The 23,005-nt window shown below is 42.4% G+C and overlaps 1 protein-coding gene across 4 annotated transcripts in view; it reads left to right on the forward strand.

The window, feature by feature from the left end:
- FAT3 (FAT atypical cadherin 3) overlaps positions 1-23,005 on the forward strand; it is a gene marked incomplete at both ends in the record, with an annotated part of 322,494 nt that overhangs the window by 97,448 nt on the left and 202,041 nt on the right. For all 4 annotated transcript variants that reach the window (XM_082330644.1, XM_082330646.1, XM_082330645.1 and 1 more), the window contains one exon: positions 1,462-1,776. In XM_082330644.1, coding sequence (XP_082186770.1) covers positions 1,462-1,776 — 315 coding nt within the window. The remainder of the gene's footprint in view (positions 1-1,461; positions 1,777-23,005) is intronic.

Consider the following 23,005-nt stretch of genomic DNA (forward strand, 5'->3'; position numbering starts at 1 on the left):
AAAAAATCCCAAACTTGAAAAAATATTTAGAAAATTAAAAAAATGTGTCCTGTAAGAGAAGTGCAGGTACATCAGGCATCTCTGTAACTGTGTGGTGGATTCTGTGCTGCCTCCTGCCCAGAGCAGAGTTGGATGGGGGATGTTGGGAACCACAGCCTGACTCCCTGGGGACAAACAGCATCCCTTTTCACTCTGTGGGCTTCTCTGTCTTACACCGGGGGTGGTAGTCCCTTAGGACAGAAGTTACGTCATTCACGTCTTGCTGCTACCACTCATAAAAGCAATTTAGTAAGTTTGCCAGTAAACTTCAGTATAGAATGTGTTCTGCTGCAAAATGTCCGGGGAAGTTTGCACTGGGGCTGTTCATATTGTTAGACACCAGAAGCTCCATCAGGCCGTCAAATCCGTCCCTTCTGCTGATGTCTCAGGAGCACAGGGCCATCATTTTCATGGCTGCTCTTCAAGAAATGGAATAGACTTACCAGTTAAGTTTTAAACCAAAGGTCTTGTCTGAATCCAGTGTCATAAAGGGATTAATTGCTGGTATAGTCTAAAGAGCGAGATTTGATGCATAATTTGTAAGACTGAGGCTGAGGAATAACGCATATAAATTACATCTGAACTTTACATACCTGATTAAGAAGGATTCCCGGTGGGACTGGCAAGAAAGATTCCTTCTTGGCAGCCCCTGTTATGCAGAGTGGCTGAGCATGGAGCCTGCACCTTCCTTAGCAGTGCTCAAAGTCTGCCTGAAACACCTCTCTGCCTATTCCAGTGTCTTTAAAGCTTTTCTAAGACTTCAGGATGTCATAAAAACTTTCAGTCCTGTGTGATACTGAAAAAACCTGAAAAGCCAAAAAGACACACACATCCCTTATTAGTGCTGATCTTAGAGTACCTCTTTCCTCAATGATTAACTGATAATGTTGTTCTAAGTAACATCAAGCACATCTGAAACTAAATTCAGATTTCTTGTGTTCCTGTCTTGCCCTGCAACTTCCCCACCAGTTTCCATCTACTAATGACATGACTTGATGGTCTGCAAACTGTCCTTTTTAGTATTTCTTAAGCTTGAGATCCACTGTATTCCTGTGTCGCCCAAGATTTAATAATGCTGTATTAGGAGAGGAAAATGTTCTTGGTGTATGTGTCACAGAAGTGGTGGGAAAGTGCATTTGCTTATTTTGATGCTGGTGTGGTTGTGTGTGTGATACTGGTGTATTTGGTCTGTGTGTTCGTGGTCAGTGCTCAAGTCAATGAAGGTTTGGACTCCAAAAAAATGAGCAGGTCTTACAGTGCTAGGAAGTGTTTCTGGTTTAAGGGCCCTATATCTGTTTTTGCAATAGTTGTGGTTTATTTGTTGTTTGTTTTTTTTTTTTTCTGCAATACAGCCAAATCAAAATAGACGTGATGTTTCATTGGTCCTATTCCTGAGATCCTCTGCTTGCTGTTTTTCTGCAGGAGTTATCTACACAGCAGATATTCTTGACCGGGAGACGACCAAATCCTACTGGTTGACAGTGTATGCAACTGATCATGGTGTCGTCCCACTCTACGCTACCATTGAAGTCTACATTGAAGTGGAGGACGTGAATGACAACGCCCCTCTCACCTCTGAACCTATCTATTACCCAGCCGTCATGGAAAACTCCCCAAAGGATGTATCAGTCATTCAGATCCAAGCCCAGGACCCTGACTCCAGCACTAACGAAAAACTGACTTACCGGATTACAAGTGGAAATCCTCAGAACTTCTTTGTAATCAATCCTAAAACAGGTAACAAAATCCTGCTGCCTTAGGGTGGTGAGAAAATGCAACTTAAATTTTTATCAGCTTGTTCCCCTTCAGGATCCACTGGCGTTGCATTGCTTATCAAACCTCCATTTTCTGGTTAGTTATGCGTCTAAAGCATCTTGTATGTGCCTAAAGTATTCTTTTTTGCATCCGTACACGAGCTCACTGGCAGATGACATGCTGCAGATGTGTTGCTGCAGTGATCGCTCTTCTGTAGGTCACTGAATAGCTTCTGGCTGTTGCCTCTTCCCTGTGTCTGTAGGGATGAGACTTTGCTACACTGAGTCTGCAGAGCAATGCTAGGAAGCAGAATCAAGCTGTTGCAGTTTACAGAGCGGCGTTTCATCCTTTGTAAGCTGGCGTAGCACCATTGAAGTGAGTGGCACGATGATTGTCCAGCACATGTAATTAGGCTTCACATTACAGTAGCTGGATGTAATTCTACAGCTTGTTTTATACAAAAAGACAGTTTAGATGACCTGAAAGTCCCTCTGGCCTTTAAAAAAAAAAAAAAAAAATCTATGTGTCTGCATTGATTTTTAACAGCTGGGGATGTAGCCTGTGGGTATGGTGTTGCAGATATGGTGGTTGTTTTCAGTTAAAGTGCTGTTGGCTGGCAGTTGAGCACTGTGCCCGTGCAGACCGGCTCTGCACATCTCTGTGCCCTCAGTGCCTTTGCTGAACCAGGCATCCCAGGTGCCTCGTTGATGAAGAAATTGCCCCAGGAGACATAGCCCGAGGTCGTGGATGCTCTGCTGGGTGCCTACCTGTGCTTGGCCATAGGTGGTCCTCACTCCAGCATGTACCTGGCCATCCCTCACCTATCTGGATGGCAGGGACCCTCCAGCATGGTCTGCAGCTAGAGAGTTGGGGGGGTCTTTTGCAGCAGTAGGCTGATCTTTATCAAAGTAGTTCAGAGGATTCACACAGCTCTCATGCTTGTTGTAATGCTCCTGGTTTTGTTCTGAGGTTTTGATTTTTTTTTTTTTTAAAGTTTATTTATATCTGCTGCAAATTTCTAAACAACTAGAAAACCAGACATAATAGACCTGAGAAGGAACGTTTTTAATTTGGTGTAGGAAATGTTCACTAAATAGGTTTTCAACATTTGGCTGGGCAATCCTATTGCAATGTGTGGCATAAGAAGGGGTCAGGATCTTTTCAGGCATAAGCCCAGGTGAAGAATCATGGAGCATGTATAATCACTGTATTCAATCTGCCGAGCCCTAAGGCACATATCTCACTTATTTTTAACACTTGAAATGGCCGAAGATGGCTCTTCCATCTGCATCCCTTCTCCCCCTCCCCACCCCATAAATCCCATCTGGGCAAAGCAGCAGAGTTAGGACTCTGCAGTGTTTAATGCTTGTGCTTCCCTCCCGTCGGCTCCTCCCGCAAAGCAACCTGCTCAGCACAGCTCCACTTATCTGCATGGTGGCCGGGGTGAGTCTGTGACGAGGACCAGAGCCAGGCACACTGCAGCCCTGCAGCACCCTATCCTGGTAGCTCACCTTGTGGGGTGCCTCTTCATCCTGCTGGAGCAGCGGGTAGGGATACTTTTTCCTAACAAGGAGATCTTCATTCTCACAGTTAACACTGAAGATGGTTCATCTTCATTTTGCGCTGTGGAAATTGCTGTCTGAGAACTTAAAGGCTTCAGGATGAGTAGCGTTGCTGCTTAGGCAACTCCCAAAGGGCTCCCATTGCGTTCGGTGAGCATCCTGGCTGGTGGCTGGCTGTGATTTGTCATGGAGGGGATAAACCATCCCCTTCTGTCCACCTTGGTGCCAAACACAGAGCAGTGAGAGCCAGGCAAGGTGGCCTCTTTTAGTTTGTTTTTGCCTTTGAAAATGATGGGGCTGACAGAGTGTGTGTGCACAGAGGTGCCTTGTCCCAAAAGGGAGGTTTGTCATTTTGAATACAAGGATTTCGTCCTCCCTTGGGAAGTATCGATGTGTGGTGAGCTCTGCCTGTCTGGCCTCGACATCAGGAGGGTTTCTCCCAATGGGATGCTGATGTCCAAGTAATAACAGTGTAATGGATTTTCCTAGAGAGTGCCCCTGGGGGTCTCTAGCCAGGCTCCTTTCAGCCGTGTACGTGCAGTGCACTAGTTTCTCTAAGACAGCAATTTACACTCCCGTTGTTTTATACAGGCGATTTCTGCACACACAGAAGAGGTTCATAGCATTCCGGCCCTGTATGCTCGCTGGGATTCAGCACAGCAATAACTCATGTAGTGCTTTGCACAGCAGCCGTAAGTGTGACAGCATGCTGTATAATCAAGATGAAAAGGTTTAACGTGAACCCAAATATGCAGCGATTGCAGCGTACGTGGGTTGAGCGAGCGTGCTCCTGCCATCGGGGGAGAGCAATCATTTGTGAGAAAGGGGATCTTTTATTTTCTGTGTCACTTTGGAAGTTTAAACAGTGCCAGCAAACTGACATCTCTCCTGTGAATAATCAGGTGCTGAGAGGCAACACAAAGGCAGCATCCTACATTTTTTACATCCTTTTGTGGGAAGCAGCAGAAGTTGGCCTTGACTAGAGACAGAGAGTTGGCTGGAGCATACGGATGCTCTTGGGGTAATAAGAAGTTACTCTGACACGCGACTGATCGGACTTTGCTAATGTGCTCAGGGTTAAACCTCTTGCTGGATTTGCTGTCAGAAATGAGTATCCCCTAAGCGTGGATTATTCGGAGGCTCAGGAAGACAGGTGGGAGAGAGCAGTTTGGCTTCCTCCACTGCCAAGAAGCACAGATCATGGTTCACAGATCACTTCCTTACATTACTTGGCTGTATTGCAGCAAAAAATCTCCTACTATTGCTGGAGAATAAGGCATTACTAGATTTGGCCTCCTGTGCCCTCTTTCTTATTTTTAGGACTTGGTGCATTGTACTGACTAAGTTAGGTTTGTTGCAAAGTGCAGAGAGTGCACAGGGCATGTCATAACTTACGGTGTGTGTCTGGTGGGTGGGTGATATTTCAGACTTTTCTGCCCTGACTGCAGACGATGTGGTTATCTGCAGCACTGATGGGCACAGCACAGCCTGGGCGAGGTGGGTAATCCCATCTTCTTCTTAGAGGGTCCTTGCCAGCAAGAAGAGGAAAGCCCCAAGTGCTGGTGCACCCTCCTTGTGGCATGTCCCTCTCCGCCTTTGCACAGCTTCATGCTCCTTCTCAGTGATCGTGGGAGCTCAGCAATGACTGTGTTTGCCTTCCTCTGGAGCTCGCTTTCAGCCGCTTTTATAGCTCACGCAGGTCATGCAGATTCCTGGAGGCACGTGTACCACTACATGTGTTGCCATCTGATCAAGGCACCAAGCGAGGATACAGGGAGTCCAGGTTTTGTTCCTGGTTCTGATACAGGAACATAATTGCAGCCAAGTCTTACAATCTTAATTGATTATCTGGATAGTGGAAGCAATGATACTCCTTGTATGCTGTGTCTGTAGGTAGAAGAAACCTTTTAGTAGACAAGCTGTCACTTCCTACATTTTTATAGACTGGCACAGCTCTGGGTGCTATTTTAGGCACTGTCAAACTGCAAATACATCGCATGCATTTGGATCTGTTTGAAGGCAGTCTTCAGACCTTTCACGATTGTCGCCTGCAATTTGCTCTATGGGTTTTTGAGAGAGGAAGAGTTGCTCCTGCAGGAGACAAGAGCTAAAAAGCTGCTGAGAGGAAGAACTTTGGCGCCAAAGTCACGCTGGGCAGCTCGTGCTCTCGCTGGAGGCTGGCTCTGCTGTGGGAGCACGAGTACATGTGGGTGATGGGGGCTCTCCCCTGTGGGCTTGGGATTTGTATGGGTGCTCCGAGGGAGGAGGACAGGAACATGTGAGCAGCCCTTCTGTGTGCAGCTGACCAGGTATGGAAAGGCAGTGTGGGCAACCTCACGTGAAGGTCTTTGTTTCCTCACTTTGATTATTTTTTAGTAAAATACAGCCGAGCATCAGTTTGCGCCTTGGCCCGCACTTTTATCTCGTGAGTTGATATTCATAGGTACAAGCACTAAGTGAATAATGTAGCACATGAGTACGTGTGAAACCATAAATTGTTCATGCTGGAGAACAAGGCAGCCTTGTTCTGCAAACTGTTGGAGACTGCTGCCTAAGTTTAGCAGGTCCAAGAGAGCAAATTGGGATTTTTTCTTTATAGTGGGCAAGAGGTATTGCAAGGCACAGTTTTGTGAGGGGGGTGGGTAACATGTTTTTCAAACAGCTGAAGCGACACTGTGGGTTACATGATGACAGGGAAAGGCATCCCCCTGTGCATTGGTTTCCCAGCTGCGTTGTACATGCAGTAGCAGTGGAGGTGTTCCTGGTGCTCAGCACCTCCAGCAGACGCGGGTCAGCCTAAACCTTGGTGTGGCTGCTGGGGGAGCCAGGGGTTTCCCTCTTAGCCTGACTTTTGTGCTGGGGAGGGCTCAGGCTTGCTCTGGCAGAGCACAGGGTCACAGGGCTTTGCTCCTTGGTGGGTGGTGTGAGACGAGGCGGAGGAGGAGGAGGAGGAAGGCAGAGCTGCTGGCAGAGCAGCTGGGCTGGCTGGCTCCCAGCCGAGCCCAGGGGAATGCCACAGCCACCCTGAGCCAAGTGAGTTATTTTGGGGTGAGAGGCATGTGGAAGAAGGTAAATAAAAGAGATGATGGAGTTAATAAAAAAAAATTGATTGATTAGGGCTGTAAATTCTTATTTTTATTTCATGTATATGGGTGTTAATCTCACAGGACAGCACAGGAGTAATTTACTGTGTTGATTTATTACTTTTCTGTGCTCTGAAGAAAACAATGAATTTTAATTCAAACCATTACATTATATTGTTTAGTGTTCCACATATATTGGACAAACCCAATAAGCTTCTCTTCAGTCTTAGGTAGATTAGTTTAAGAGATATTTTAACTAACATGCCAACAGACCAAATTTTACTCCTGTGCACATTGATGTTAATGAATGTACTCTAAAATTATGCTGGTGTGCCTGAAAAATCTGGTTACACCTTGCGTAGTCTCTTGCTGCCACCATTTAAACAGAGGCAGACCCCTGGCACTCCCGAAATAGTACTTGCTGCAGTATTTAAGGCAGGATGCACTAGTGGGTTTAGAAATAGTATATGTAGGTCAGTACATCTTTCCAGAGCAGCAATTCTCTGCCTCTGGAGGTTGTCTCTGAACTGTCACATCTGCACCTAGATTTGGAAAGAGACTGGATATTTTCATGATGAAGCAGTATTAATATTTATATAAGCTAATATGGGGTTAGCGAGTGTCAGAATTTAATTGATATGAATGTTACTCTTCTCAGTAGGCTGGGCTTTGCTTTCTTTTGCATTCACTAAGCCAGCCAGCATAGGATCCTGCTAGGGCTGAATGCCACGTTTGCCCTGCCATACTAAAACAGTGCTTCACCCTCCTGCCATACATCCTGATTTTTATGGATGCTTTTGTTTGGTTTGTCCCAAGAAATCCCAACACATGTCTTTGCTCTCACAGCCTGAGCCAAAACCAGTGCTCTGCTGCTGCACTGTGTCCTGAAGGTTGCCAGCAGTATAGCTGCTGGCTACCCAGTGCCTCTTCTCAGCCCAGAAATAAAGGTATGCCACAGAGGGAGAAAGAATAGTGGTTTATATATTCAGGAGAGCACTCTTGCGACTCTGCGATAAATTCTTGTTCTCAAAGGCCCATGTTTGTCATGTGTTTTTTTCCAGCAGAGGAACAAAGACTGTTAAATACTCCAGAATTTTTAAATTCTGCTGGGATTTTGTGGTAGATACCACCTCAAGGGGATGCAGCTTGCTCTGGGAGGCAAACTTCAGTGATCTTAATAATCCAGTTATTAATGTTCCTGCTGTACTGTAGGTGATGCAAAAGGCCATATGGAGAACAAATGGAAGTGGAGGCAACTTAGTCCCTACTACAGCTTTGCACATCTTTCAGGTTTAAACCCAAGTTGCATTGGGTGAGGAGAAAGACTAACATACATTGGTTCTGTAAAGCAAGGGGCATTTAAAACCTTCTACCGTGTAATAATTAAAGGTAAATGCTGGACCATTTGAAAAGATTAAACAAAATTACTTTTTGATGTCATTTCTAAGGGACTTTGGAATTACAATATCAAGCTAAACTTTGTACTATGTGGTCCATTTGTCACTCCGTTCTTGTAAGAGGCATTTCATGCTATTTTTTTTTTTTTTTTAAAGTCTGTTCTTCAAGAATGGACAACTTTATATGTTCATTCTTGACCACTGGTTGTCCCTGCTCCCACCCCATCATGGAGGGTTGGCTACATTACTGGGGGACCTGCCTGACACTGCAGTTGATGCTGTGCATGCTGCTAAACTCTTAATAAACTCCCTCTGAAATAAATTCTTTGATGTTTTGTAAATGAAAGCCTTTAGCTTTTTTCTTCTTGTAATCTAACCTGCACTCTTCCTCCAGGGTGCGTTTTAGGTGCTATAGTGATCAAATTGGGAAATGTATGTTGAACTTTGAGGGTGTTGCAGATCACCTCCCTTCCACTGGAGGCTCCTTCTGAAGGGCACCTGGTGGCATCTCCCGCACATGCATTGGTGATGGAGCCCTGTTTGGCAGCTCTGTGTGCGATGTAAACCGGTTGTGCAGATCATGTCATGCTCACTGCCATTCATCCTGTAAGTGTCCCTGCAGTTCAACTGGCCTGTCCAAGACCATAGAAGACCTTGCAGAGGAAAAAATATTGATCGTACGGCTCTCCAATCAAAGGTGAATTTGAGGCATTGATCTCCCTTCCGTCTGTGGTCTTTAATGCTGTTTGTACAAATGCTGAGTTCGCCAACAGTTGCAGAGTCCAGCGCAATATATCCGTCACTGATATGTAAATATCCATAACTAATACAGATTTTTACAATGTAATTCCCTTAGCACATTAGCTGGCTTCCACTTTCTGTAATTTATGTTTTATCAACACATGCTAAATGATCTACTCTCTTTTCTTTCACTTCTCAATATTATTTAAAAGCGTGGCTCTTAATGACTTCTTTATAATATGCCTACTGTTAAAAACCAGGCTTCTGAACATTTTAAAAGCTTTAATTTCTGCTTTGGGATGGCTCATTCTTTACTAGACACCCTATTTCCAGTGGTTTGAGCCCAGGGTTAGCAGCAAGCAAATCAAAGGACCATGGATGTTGGAGTTACGTGCTTAATCACAGTGGGACCTAGAAGCCTGCTAGGCACTGTACAGCATGTTAGACAAAGTTCCTACCTCAAGGAACTTGTCATAATAACAATAATAATAGTAATAATGAAGAAAAAAAAAAGAAAAAAAAAACAGGGAGGAAAGGATGTAAATCATCAAGTCCATCTGCTTGCCAGTGCATATGTATTCCCCAGAGTAAATTTTCAATTAACTCCTGAGCTGCAGCCCAGCAGTGACACGAACTCTTCTTTTGACTTTGAGCAGATCACCTAACCTCACTGGTTTTCTTTTTTTGCGTAAGTGGAAATATTTTCTTACCTCATGTGATGGTCCTGGAAATTAATTCACAGTAGACAGTTTGCAGATCAAATAGGCTCTGGAAATGCAAGGTATTGATTTTTCAGGCATCTCAGCATTGATAGATATCCACGCACAGTCATGTATTCATAGGCATATAAAAACAAAGAGGAGCATCACTTCCGAAATGGTAGGATGAAGAGGAATATAAAACCTTTTTAAATTAAGTAAGTATAGTCTAGTGGCCAGACCACTGATGCCACTGAAAATGAGAAAATTTGGGCTCAGCCAGCCTCTCTCTTCCCTTCTCCCTGATGATTCCCTCCTTACTCTCTATGTGTTATCTGTGGAGGGGATAAAGGTGTGAGCTGTGTCACCTTAGTTGAGGCTACAGTAATGCTGCTATTAATAAAATAATAAATCCAGCTTTATCATCTCTCTTGAAGAGACCTGATTTCTGCTAGCAGTGGGTTTTTATTCGTGAAGCACTGAATACAGTTGAGATTGCTGGATGTCTCTGTTATCAAGTGCCTCTTTTAAAATGGCATTAAAAGATACAATACTGCTCATAAATGCCATTTCTTTGTAATCAGCAGATTTAAACGTGTCTTATAGAAATTTTAACCTTTCTTTAGATCTCCATGGTGACCTTTTTAGTCCTTTTTCACAGTAAGAAGCTTCAGGAGTATTCCCATTGCTTTGACTGGACCATTGTGCCCTCACTTATTCAGTGCAACATCTGTTTTTAACCTGAACTCCCCATTTGCTTCAGCAGAGACTTAGGTCTGAAGGGCAGCAGCATGGCAAGGGCCAGTGACTCAGTGTTTGCTGATAGAGAAGGTTACTGCCTGATAACCAAAAAGCTCCCTCCTGTCCTGCCCCAGCACTGATTCTGGAACAGCAAGAATTTTGCCACTAATCCCATAAATCTACATTGTTGTACATTACGGTGATCATTTATTATTTTCAAAAACATCAGCAGAGCATATCTTCTGTTCTGTTCAGAACTAACTTTGGCTATCAGCTTAGCTGTGAAACTAATTTTCCTACCTTGTCTGTCAGTCCAGTGTCTCTGTTCATAAATTTGCAGAAGCCATGACTAGTCAGAACTGGTTAAGAAACCATCTACCTTTTTTATATGCTGTACTATTCCTTCACTAATTTATAATTCGGGCTGTTGCATTCACTTCCAGGTAGACAAATACTCTTTATAGAATGAGATGTGGAGCCTGCGAGCGTGGCTTTCATGCAGGGGTAGGGGTCTGGAGAGGGAGCTGCTGGGGAGGAGAATGAAGCTGTAATGTTAGCCCAGATGAGGTGAAGGCTTGGGGTAGGGGGAGTTGTTGGGGCTTTTTTTCTTTTTATTTCCTACTGCTTTTTAATCAGTCAAGTAACTTGCATTTAGCTTTTGCTCAACAGTCAGAGGTGCTACAGGTGTCTGTGATGTTGGACCATGTAAATCACAAGCAGACAATATTGAATCAGCATTTTTCCCTTTTGCTCAGTTGCAATGAATACACTCGTATTGTCATCTTAGGAGAGGCACTTTTAGTGGCTTGAATGGTGTGTGTTCACCTTATTGTGTGAGCACTTTCTAATATCTCTTTATAGATTGGAAGTTAGAGTCAAAGAATGTAGCTATAGTTTATTCTCAGTTAACATCCAGTCCTTGGTACAAACAAAAAAAGATGGAGATATTGGAGATATTTCCTGTCTGAGAGAATGAGATTGACCTGTGCTGCATGTGAATATTAAAAAAAAAAAAAAAAAGAAAAAGCTGGGAAATGGCAATAAGAAGAGAAGGCAACTGTAAAAACAGGTGTGTTTGCATAAGCCATCATGATGTCAGTAATCACCAACTATTAATTCTTCTTTGTCTTCCATCACATAGGAGGTTGTGTCAGCACCTGCTAAACCTCCAAAGCCTCATCACCTCTCAGTGCAGCTGAACCAGTCTGTTCAAAAATTAAAGTTAACAGCAGATTTGTATTATTTTTCCTCTTCTCTCTCTGACTCTCTGTCTCCATCAGAGTAATGCTGTTATAACCAAAGATAATTATTTTCTGTGAAATTACTCTCCCCTCTCTTTCCCCCTTCCCTTTATGTTAATGAGAGTGCTTTTCTCTCCCTGAGAAGATTGACACAACTTCTTTGAAGTTAATAGTGCTGTTGCTAGTTCTTGCCAGTTAAGTATGTGACCTTATCTGTATAATTGTACAGATCGCTTCGCCATATGTCTAGACGCACAGAGCTTAATTTAACAGGAGACATATATGTATAAAAATAAAGCAGTATCTGGGGGTTAAATATCAGAAGACCCCCCTAATCACAGCTTTCACGTGATACAAAACTTTCTGCAGAGCTCTAAGAGCTCTGAAGTTAGATCTTCAACATCTCCCTACTAGGGACCCTGCTCTTGTAACCTTGTTTTTACATTGATCATCACATGGCTTCTGCTATGCCCGTACTTCCTCACCTATTGTACTTAGATGGTTTCTCTTCCCGTGGTAGCTAAGTTCTTCAGACTGTATGGTAAGGTAGAGCAGCACCGTTGTTCCGTTTTTAACAAGCAGGGAACTAAGGCAAAGGGAGCGGCTAACTCATGCCAGTAATAAAGATTTAGTCTTAATTTGCCTTCAAAGCCACTGGCCACATGTAATGCAAAGCCTTACTGGTATGGGTCAAGCCCAGCCTGCCCTGCTGAACCTTGAAAGCAAGGCTGACCCGGCACCAGCATTCCCTACTGTGTGTGCAGAAGTTATCTTGGCATGCGAGAGCCTCAGGAGCACCTATTTTCCTATCCTGTTTTCACTTACCCCAACATTTCCCATTGCTGCCTTTCAGCCCTTCCTCGCCTTGCTTTCTCTCTTGCCTGAAGGCAAGCCTGAATGGCCCACAGGCAAGGAAGGATTCCAGTTTGCACAGGGGCAAGGAGACTTGGATGGCTCTGATGAAGCCTCCAGGGCACGTAACGGCAGAGCTGACTCATGTCTCTGGGGTTGGGTTGCTTGGGTGAAGTAACCCCCTTCTCCATCAGCCTAATGCAGGCGCAGCCCTAAGCAGCTTGTCTGATGCTGTCGTGGAGTGAGGAGGCAAACCCAGAGCCCTGAGTCCCAGGCTACCCCCAAATAATCATACTCTTTCTTTCTCAATATTACATTTGCTTGTACTTACTGTGCAAGAACATGTTTGCTCATTGCATCGTGTAAATATGAGTCAATGTCATGATCTGCTGTGGGTTTGTTGCCTTCTCAGAGAAATTTCATGGTTTTTTTGGATGAACTATGTGCGAGGAATCCGTGATGCAGTGATCTATTTGTACGGTAATTAGCAAGTAGCTTTTCAGATCTTGAAGGGATTTGGTTGAAAACTAAGTATTATTTCCTGAACTTTAACTTAACAACAGCTTATGAACAGCAGTGCACATTCACAATTTTTTTAATGTAGCCATAATACCCAAAAGGTAAATGTAAGTCTGCTCTGCAAGAGAATATTTTGGCTATAATTAATTTTGCTTCCATTCACCATATGCTTGTATTTTCTGACCTTCATTTGAATAGCAGACAGTATCTAATAAAATGTGCAGTATTAAAAAAAAATAGTTGCTTAAAGAAGCACAGGTGCTTATGGTACTACAGCTTCAGCTGAATGATATAGTTTGTGCCGCCTGAGAATTTGTCCATCTTATCTTTAAGAAGATATTATTACAGAAAGATGCTGTCATTGCTCAGAGATGTTCAAGTTATTTTTGTTAACATGAGAACAAGGTGCGTTTTTTAAATCTCTGAAGAAACGTATGCCCATCACTTATATTATTCAGAGAGATCCTTTAGGAGAGGCAACTAGGGATCGAGAATTTTCTCTTTTTCCTTATTATTGTATTTGTTTGAGGCAGTTCTTGAGATAGGACCTGGGAACATACTACAAATGACACAAAGAATAATTGTTGCTAAATTTAATTTATTGAGTAGGTGTGAATTAGATTGATTAAACAGAGAGTAAACACACACGAGATTACCCAAAGTAGGTGCAGGGATGCAAAAACGTTAGATGGTATTAACAGCTTAGGTATGCGTGATGCTGTAGATATTTTTCAAGCAAGTCTATAATTTCTTAGGGGATTTCTCTCGGGTTTTTTATTTCTTTCTTGTAACACTTAATGTAATCCAAACTGATTAAGGGAATGTTATGTATTAAAGGAGAAAAAATAGAGAAACCACATGACCAAAATCAACACTAGAGTAGTCTACCGGGGCAAACTGCAGATTTGACTCAGTGAGATGCACATGACCTGAATTTGTATGTGTGGAAACCCCTCGGCTAGAGTTGGGTTTGTTTGCTGAGGGCAGAGCCCTTTACTGAGTGATGCACAGCCTGATGTCAGAGTGGCAAATAGGCAGGATTTAGATATAGTCCTTCCTTGGTCAGCTGGATGGAGGGGCTTCATGCCGTCTTGTGAGCTCAGCTCCAATCTGTTGGTTCATCCTCACCTCCTGCTACCTGGTACTGAGGAGGGAGGATCTCAAGGGCTTTTTATTCATTCAGCCTGCAGGAAGAGGTGGCTTCTCCAGCTCCAAAACTTCTGTTTCTACTTTCTGCTTGGAGTCTTTGTTGGGGGTTTTAAAAAGACCCTGCAAGGCACCAGCCTAACCTCTTTACCTGGCTGCTTTGCTAACAGCAGAAGTGCAGCACTGAGAATGTAATAAAAGATGTAATGGCAAAACAAAAATGTCAGAGAAGGGAAAATTTCTATATGGAGCGATGTCATTTTTGCCTATAAACAAACATAAGGAAAAGAGATTAAAACATGAAGAAAATAATGTATATTTCGTTAAACTGACTGTATAAAGACAGTTGCATCACACCGAAAATACTCCATGTTCAAGACCGTTTCACACATATATGAACTGTGCTGGACTTGGCTTTTGTCATCATGAATGCTCACCCTCACCTCTGATAGTGCCTTTGGGTAAAAAAAAAAAAAACAAAAAAAAAACAGAACAGAAACGTATCCTCAAGATACCTTAATTTCTTCACATTGAGTCCTGCAAGAGAAGGAAGAGGTATTGTGTGGTTTTTGGGGGGTTGGGTTTGTTTTTTTTTCATTTAGTAATTAAAAATAATTCAGCACTAAGACCTCAGTGAGGAAAAGCAAAACCTGTGCTGCCTTTTGGTAAGATGAAACAATGACTTATTTTTTTAATATTTATTTGCAATATTGTGGCACCTTTGTAGCTGCAGTCATGAGGCGGCACCCTGCCGTGCTTGGCAGGATAAGTGGAGTAAAAGATGATTGCTACACCGAAAAGCTCACAGTGTAAGGGGAGCTTGAGACAACAGATGGGAAAAAGCAGATGGGGATGTGGCAGAAAAACCAAGGCGGTATTGATCAGCGCTAAGTTTGTTCCTGCGCACTCTTGGTGTGAGAAGGAGTGGAGACTAGGCTTTTGAAATCAAGGAGCAGGCAGTTTGCTCCCTTGCTGGCACGATGCTGGCATGCCCCTGTGTGCTGTGGGCTTCATCCTTCTTGCAGTGTCTTGCAGAGCTGGAAGGGAGGGGGTGCAAGGGATTTGCCCCAGACAGTGTATAGGATATCCCATATATACTGTATATCCTCTATATCCTGTATATCCTGTATATCCTGTATATCCTGTATATCCTGCATCTATATCTATAGAGAGATTTCCCTCCCCCTCTCTGAGATGCATGTGTGTGTATATATATAAAATAATTTTTTTTTTCCCAAAATTTTGCACAAGTTGCAAGGTTTTGTTTTTTTTTTTATTTATTTTTGCATTTTTTTAAATTAAAGGATTTTTCAGCAAAAACATTCAAAGTGTTTTTTTTTTTTTTTATTTTTTCTTTAATGGCATGTATATAAGTTTAGGTTTTTTGCCTGCTCTCCTCTTCTTTTCCATTTTCATGAGACAAGAAAGACAATGACAGTCTTACAATAAAAGGGCTTAGCTGCTGTTTCATTGGGATATGAGGGCAGAGGCACCTAGGAAGGCTGAACTTTTCAAACACGATGTCTAGCTGTCCTCCTGAAAGGTGGAATTCCTTTATATTCTGGAAAAATTGGCTACTCTCCTCACCATAGTTAAAAAGTCGAATATCTAATGAAGCATCCTTATCGCTTCCTCCTACACTGTAGCTCAAGGGTTTTTATTGAGGGGATTTAGAGAGAGACCTGTTGTCTACAGGCAGGGTAGGATCCAGCAAGGCATCTGGGTACCCAGTTTCTCATTGATAATGGTGTGTGTGTAGATACATGTAACAGATTTAAGATCCTAAATTTTCTTCAGCTGCCTTTCTCTGTGGGCAGTGGGACTCACTGTTAAATGATTTAGAGCCAGATTCTCATCTCCTTTCAAGCATGTCTGAATCCTGTGTCAAGCCATCTTCTTAAAAGGATCACATCACTGGGGTTCTCAATTGCCTTTTTTAAAACCTAAAATTTGCACTACCTTACCATGAGAAGCTGAAGAAATTCAGTCTCTGTAATTTGTCAAGAAAAATTTAAGAGGTGATGCCTTCATTGTTTGTGTGTGCCTACATGGGGACAGGATTTCTGACAAAAGTTTTCTTTCATCTAACAGATAAAAGGCATAAAAGTCAGTGGAAGGTGAAGTTAGAGAAATTCAGACTAGAAATAATGTTATTTTGGCTCAGGATAATTTTAGCACATAGTAAAAGTGCTATTCCAAAGTTATGGTCCAGACACAGGAGCTGAGCGGTGAAATTCCCTGGCTGTTGTTATCCAGGAGCTCAAAATAGATGATCCGATCTGGATTTAAAACCTATTAATGCATAATGAACCATGTGGAAGCCAAAAATGACCATAGCGGTAGAGGGCCTCTGTGGCAGAGCTCTGTTTTGCACAGAAAGCTGGAAGGAAAGGCCATGTCTCTTCTGGGAATGGATAATGTATATTCAAATATCATGTGTTCCCATGTTTTCCTGCTCGGGGCTTCTTGAATAGCATTATTGCCGTGCAAAGTTACAAATAAATCAACAAAAGAAAAATTTTGTTATATATATTCCTATGGTGCTTCTAACAGGATGGAAATAAGAAAACATTAACACCAACTTGTCTCACGTGAGAAACATGATTTTCTTGTTCCAGCACAGCTGAAACATTTGCAGACCACATTCATTTTAAATCACTCTCTCACTGATAGCAGAGTGTAATGGAGCTTTTCAGACTCTTCGTGTTACAAAGTTTTGGATTAAAAAGTTTCCTATCTGTTACAGAACAGCAATAAGCACATCAGTGAGGTGTGGGGTAGGAGTGACTTGTTCCATTTCTGGGGGCATGTAATATTTTATCATCTTGCAGCCTTCCTGCAATTTGGTATGCTGAGAGAAATTAATTTGACTGTTTACAATATTTAATTTTCAATAATTATTCAAGCATATATAACTACAGACATTTACAGTATGTAGTAAACAGATGGATTAGCAATTGTGCATGTAATTAGAAATTACACTTAAAATACAAAAGTGCATTTGAATATTCAGTTGCCTCTAAAAAGAAAAAAGGTATAAATGCAACTCTGAGTGCCTTAGAAATGGCTTATAGAGCCCATGAAGTGCCCTTCCTAAGTGAGTCTTTGCCAAAAATATTCACTGAATTGCAATTGCAAGTTGCATATACTTCTTTTTTAAGGATAAGACTAAAATGTTCCAATTTGGTAGTATTTTCCATGTTGGTGTGGTTTCAGAATCACCGCAGGATCACTGTTCCCACCCTCCAACTAGACATCCCCTCTCCATCACTGCATCCATGCTGTAGGTGGTGTGAAACCGGGCACACCACACTGTACCAGCTCCTACCTGGCACCCAGTCCTCAGCCCTGCCTCTTCTGGAGGTCCACTTGAGTCATGACACTTGAGAAATGATTTTGTTAGGACAAGATAAATCTCTTCCAAAAATCGTGGAACTTTCAGGATGTGAAAGCACCATAAATTAATAACAACCTGATCTTATTACTTCAGAGTTTATCCTTTCCCCACCTTGAATTGTGTTGCAATCTTTCATTCTGTTCAGTCAAAATTGATTTGTAGGATAGGTGGCACAGTGACCACAGGTAAAATCATCAAAAATGCCTGTGAATGATTTTTAGAAGTGACTTTTGAGAATCCCGTTGAAAATATATACTTCCCAGATTCCCGTGTGGTCTCATAACATAGCTCCTGGGTTCAATGCTTTGGTGCTGTGCACTTGGCACTTACACCAGGCTGTCTGGGTCTACATCAGAGCTGGTGTAAAAGAACCCCAACTTCATTTCCCTGCTAATTTAATCTTTTTAAAAAAACCAACAAATCCCACTCTTTTGTCTCATGGATACTTTTGAAAAAGTGACTCGAATTGTGCTGTAACACCTTCAAGGAATGAGTTTTATCCTGCTCTCAGTGAAGTCAATGGGATTTCTGCCATTGCTGCAGATGGGTGTGGGATTGAACCCTTAGTGATTGTCTGAGTGTGAAATGAGAAAATATATTTAGCTGGGTTCATATGAGACTATTAGAGACAAATTCTCATCTAAGATAACAGTTGGAGCTAATTTCCATGGCCTTCCAGCATATTGACCATAAATCATGTTATGAGTATGAAATACCCCTTCCCCCATTTATATCTCCTCTCTTTAAGGGGATTACAATGTACATAGAAAAAAACACCAATTTTTTAATTCTCTGCCCCTCAAAAGTTTACGCATTTAAGGAATTATTTTAACTTTAGGAAAAAATAATTAAATGAAGATTATAGTTCTTTTCCTGTAGTTGCAATACCATTATTTTTGTACTATTTTTATATTAGAATTTTTGATACTATTGTGCTATTCACTATTGCAATACTGTTCTATTTATTTATTTGCTGATGGAAGTGATTTTTTTTCCTAGACCTCTCAGCATAGCGCATGAGAGATCCTCTAGTTTCCCTGCTTGTGATATATTCTGTTTTAGAGGTGGAAGCAGAGGTTTTGCAGTGTGATAGGATAGTGAATGAACAGATTCATAGTCTTAAGGTTATAGGGTTTTAGATCACCTACTCTGACCCTCTACATAGTTCAAGTTGTAGAAAGTCACCTAATGGCTCCTATACTGAGATGTCTAACTGGTGTTTGACTAAAGCCAGGAAGGTACTGATTTAAATGCTGTAAGACCCTTTTTTCCTGATCCTTATCTCCTTATCCTTTGAAATATCTGGTTTATTTTTCATTTGAATTTGTCTAACCCCTTCTTTCCAGCCTTTGGCTTTGGGTGTACCTTTCTCTGCTGGAATAAAGAGCTCTTTACTCCCTAGTAATTTCTCCCTGTGCAGGTACTTATGTGTATTAATCCAATGACTAATTAATTAAACACAGCACAGTTCTTTAATGCAGAAAGGGGAAAGGAAGCACTGATTTAATTAGTGCCAGATTGTCATTGACTTGTATGTAGGAAAATACAGGTTATTCTGCCTCCGTAAAGCTGGTCATGGTCACAGTCCAACAGTGACCTCCGAAGTCCTTCCTCCCCAAGTCCCCAGCATGCAGGAAAGACCAGGGTCAGGTGCAGATGTGAGGGTCCAAAGTAATGCCAAGGACCTTCCCAACATGAGCAACAGCAACTGCCGATGCAGCAGAGAAGACGTGCCAGGTTATCATTCACAAAAATTATTGCTTGTGGCTCTGGCTTCCACGGTAAGCTGATAGCTGCTTAATTTCATTTTGGTGTAGATAGGAAGTGAATGCATATGGGTTAGCCATTTGTCATCCACCATGGCTAAATCCTCCCTTCCTCAAGGACAACTTCCTCAGTTGTTTTTATGGCTAGAGATGAAAGTTTTTTTTTAATTCGGGGGCAGTCACCCCATTTAATGCTTCCTTTACTGTCAAAAGCTGGAAAAATTGGTGTTGCATCTAAACACATAGCAAGCGTTTTGAGATAGGGAACCTAGACAGATGTTAGCTTTCTATACTTCACAATATATATTTAAAGGAAAAAAAAATGAAGACCCAAGTTCTGATATTTCTGAAATGTATGGCAGACACTCTTAGAAACTCCCATTTGTTTCTCCTTTGTTACCACTGATGTCAGGTTTGCACACATCGCAAGCCCAACTAATGTGGGCTTATCAGGTCGCAGTCTGTGGGACATTGTGTGGTGTAGAAGACGGACAGTCCAGTCTGATCCATCGCCTTAGCACTGCAGTCACACGCTTGCCCACCAAAGCACCAGCGCTGATGTCGGGGCTGTTGCTTGGTGCTCTCCCATGCAGTCATGGGCTCTGTCCTACATACAGGACGATGCTCGCTTCCTTAACTCACTGGCGAAACCTTGCTGATGGCACAGAAGCCAATGTAATAAATCAGAGGCAGTTCTGTTTTTGGAAAATGGGGCATCACGGGTGAGGGGCTGGCTTTAGGTGATGCAGGAAACTGGTGGGACAGTCGTGAGTTTGAACTTGGCTCCTCTGAACTACAGCTATGAGTCTGAACTGTAAGATGTTGCATCATGTTTGCTCTAGCAAGTTCCCAGTTAACTCGCTTCTGTATTAACAATTCCTTGTTAATGTGAAGTGTGGGGTAATTAAGACCTAGATTCCCTCCTTAGCTCTTCCATAAGGCTCTTGTGTGATCTGGAAATGACTCTTGGGGCAGCTTACCCTGTGCAGAGGTCAGGATTTTGTCCCAGCCAGCTGAGTTCATGCCAGCAGTGCTGGGCTGGTAGCCACACACGGACAGAAATCCTGACTCAGCCCCCAAAAAGATAGTGCAGCTCCTTAAGAGAATGGGAGTATCTGAAGCACAAAAAGAAAATACATTTTTGTTGTTTTCGTTTGCCTTCTGTCTTAGGGTAGACTGAACAGATTTTCCAACTTCAGATCGACAAATATAGCTTTCTTCTGGGGATTGTTTTCATTTTGTTTCTTGTAAATGAAAGCTGAGAGTCTCTTGTAATTACAAGAGTCTCAAGACCTGGAACTTCAGCTGAAAAACCAAGCATCAAGAAAGCAATGATAAATCCTTGACAGGATCCGTACCTGACTTCAGTGGAGTGAAGTATACGGTGACACTTGTGTGCTTGGCTCCTCGCAATGAAATTCTGTGTCTGAAAGCACAACTTTATGACTGCGAGCAGCAGCAGTAATGATCCCCTTCTTCCTCGCAGTGGTCTTGTGTGAGTTATTTCATTACTGCTGTAATGTGCTTTGAGACCTTGGATTGAAGAGCAGGGTGATTATTACGGTAGTTTAATAATATTGTTTAGAAGGATGTAATATGCTGCAGCACTAGGTTTCATGGAAACGCGATCTGCATTCAGTGTAAATGCTATCCATCACCAAAGTCAACTCTCAGAGTCAAAGTCACACTTGGCATTGCTGCTGCTCCATCTTCAGCAGCTCTTGAGGAGCTCAAGGTGCATCATGGCAACCTCGCAGTCCCCAGCTCTGCGGGAGGACACAGCTTCAGCCCTGGGTATTCTCACCTGTCCTCCACTTTCACCAGGGCTCCCCGGTGCAGAGCGAGGTGTTTTGTCTCAGGGTACCATGCCTGAACTTCTCCTCCGGTTTCCATCAGTGCCTGGTTTTGTGTCGCTTCATGCCGAGAAGCTGCTGTGTCGCTGTTTGGGTTATCCCTGTGGTCGACTCCAGTCATTTACAGATTTTTGTGATTCCTTTCAAAGATTTCACTGTGGCTTTACTCTTAGGTGATGATCACCTGTTACAGCCTGGTCTGCTCTCTGTCTGAGAAGGAAAGCAGTGCCTGCTGCCATAGGTTTCAAGGCCAGAAGGAGCTTTTGTGGTTTGAGACAACCAGTCAGGGAAAAAGCAGGTTCCCATTTTTCTGGGAGGGGATCATGGGGATTTCATTGCCTCCTCAGGGCCCGAACTCGCAGGACTGATTCCCTGGTACTGGCAGCTGCACTGCTACCTCTGAGGCAGCCCCTGCTCTCCATGGGGAAGTGGGGTCTGGGGGCCCTGCCGGCTCCTAGGACTCTCTATGTCCATGCCCCTGCCAGCCCACCCAAGGACCCGAGCTCATACTCATTCACAGAGAGTTTTGCAGGTGTTGCAGTATTGCTCAGTATCGGGAGAAAAGCAAATTTCAAAATATCTTGCAAGTTGAATGGCCTTTTTCCATCCAGTTCTATGACCTTTTATTTATTTTTCAGCTTTCAAGACTATTGTGCTCTTGTGCCTATTTATCTCTTCTTTTTTTTTTTTTTAACAAAGGCAGATGTAAGGTTGTCAAAAAATACCATTTACGGCTTAAATTAGTGTCTGAAATATGGTAGTGTCTATTAAATTGCATTTTGTTTTGTTGTATTCAGATTTTTACATGAACCTTTAATGCCACAGCATCTAAATACCTTTAAAAAATGCATTAACCAATCCATTTAACATCTCCAGGAAGATACAGACTTGGTTTATATAATAAATATTATTAATATAATGTTCAATATTCAAGTTGCATTAGAGCTTATATAAACCAGAAGCCTAAAAAAACCCTTCAGCATCCCTCTCTAATGAAAACGCAGAGAGAAACCCCCCCAGAGGGCACGTCTTCCTATCCTGGTTTTAGTTGGAAGGAGTGAATGGCTCTTTGAAGGTCCTCAAGAAAGAGCTTAGGTGCCTTAACGTAACTGTTTGGAGTCTCACCACTAGCATGGTAGGATGTGTGGCTCCAGACCAGAAGACCAAAAAGGAGGGGGAGGCTTCAGGGTAGGAATTGCCACAACGTTGTCTCTTTTGTCCTCCTCCCATCCCCCATCTCCCACCACTACTGGGCATCATGGGACAAGTAGCATGAGAAGTCCCTTTACTCTCCTTTCTTTTTCCTTTCTAGCCTCAGCTTAGCAATTCTTGCAGTAAAGAGAGAGGAAAGAGAGGTGTGAAATGATATATATGTATTTTGGCATCCAGCTTGTTTTCATCTTTTGCTTGCCCTGGGTCTGGAACAATTAGTTTTGGTCCACATTTGGGGCCTCTGAGGGCTGTCATAGTATAAGTGATGAAAATAGCAAAGCTGGTCTCTTCCACCAAAGAAGTCATGTAGTTTTTTTCCCTTACTTGGTCACAGAAAATGAGAAATGACAAGAAGCTTTCAGATATGGTTTTTTAGATTGATTCCTGACCGTATGTGTCATGCGAGACACATAAATGCAGCTTAATGATAAATTCCAAAGGGAAAGGAAGAATTAGGAGGGATGTATCTGAAAATACAACATCTTTGCCAGCCAGCTACATGCTAGAATATCGTTTCTGACTGATTATCATCTAGTAACAATTAAACATCTTTAACCTTTTCAACCTCCTGTGATTTGGTGCATTAATGAAAAATGTAAAATGGAGCGTGCATCTTTCTGAAGAGGTTACACAGGAAAACGATGTTGAGTGGGACTTATCAAGGTTTAATTTACATAGCAAATCTGGTTATTACTTAAATTGTCTTTCAGAAGACAGTGTCCAGAGAAAGAATATTCTTCTGACGCTACTTAATGATTAGATTTCAACGCTGAGAGGAATACAGTGCCAGGCATTGGTGGGTTTTTTAGTTTTTTTTTTTTTTTTTTTTTTCTTTTCCTGTGTGTTAAAAGAATCCTAATGTAATTTTAAAAGTACCATTTTAATAACCAATTCTTACTTTTATCATAATACCCTTAATATATGTAGCTGTATTTTTTACAGGTAAACAGACAATTTCATATTTGTAAGGACATCAGAAAATTAGACTTGAATTTCACCTTTC

This window comes from Platalea leucorodia, assembly GCF_965183815.1.
Source record: "Platalea leucorodia genome assembly, chromosome: 2".
Classification (NCBI taxonomy): Eukaryota; Metazoa; Chordata; class Aves; order Pelecaniformes; family Threskiornithidae; genus Platalea; species Platalea leucorodia.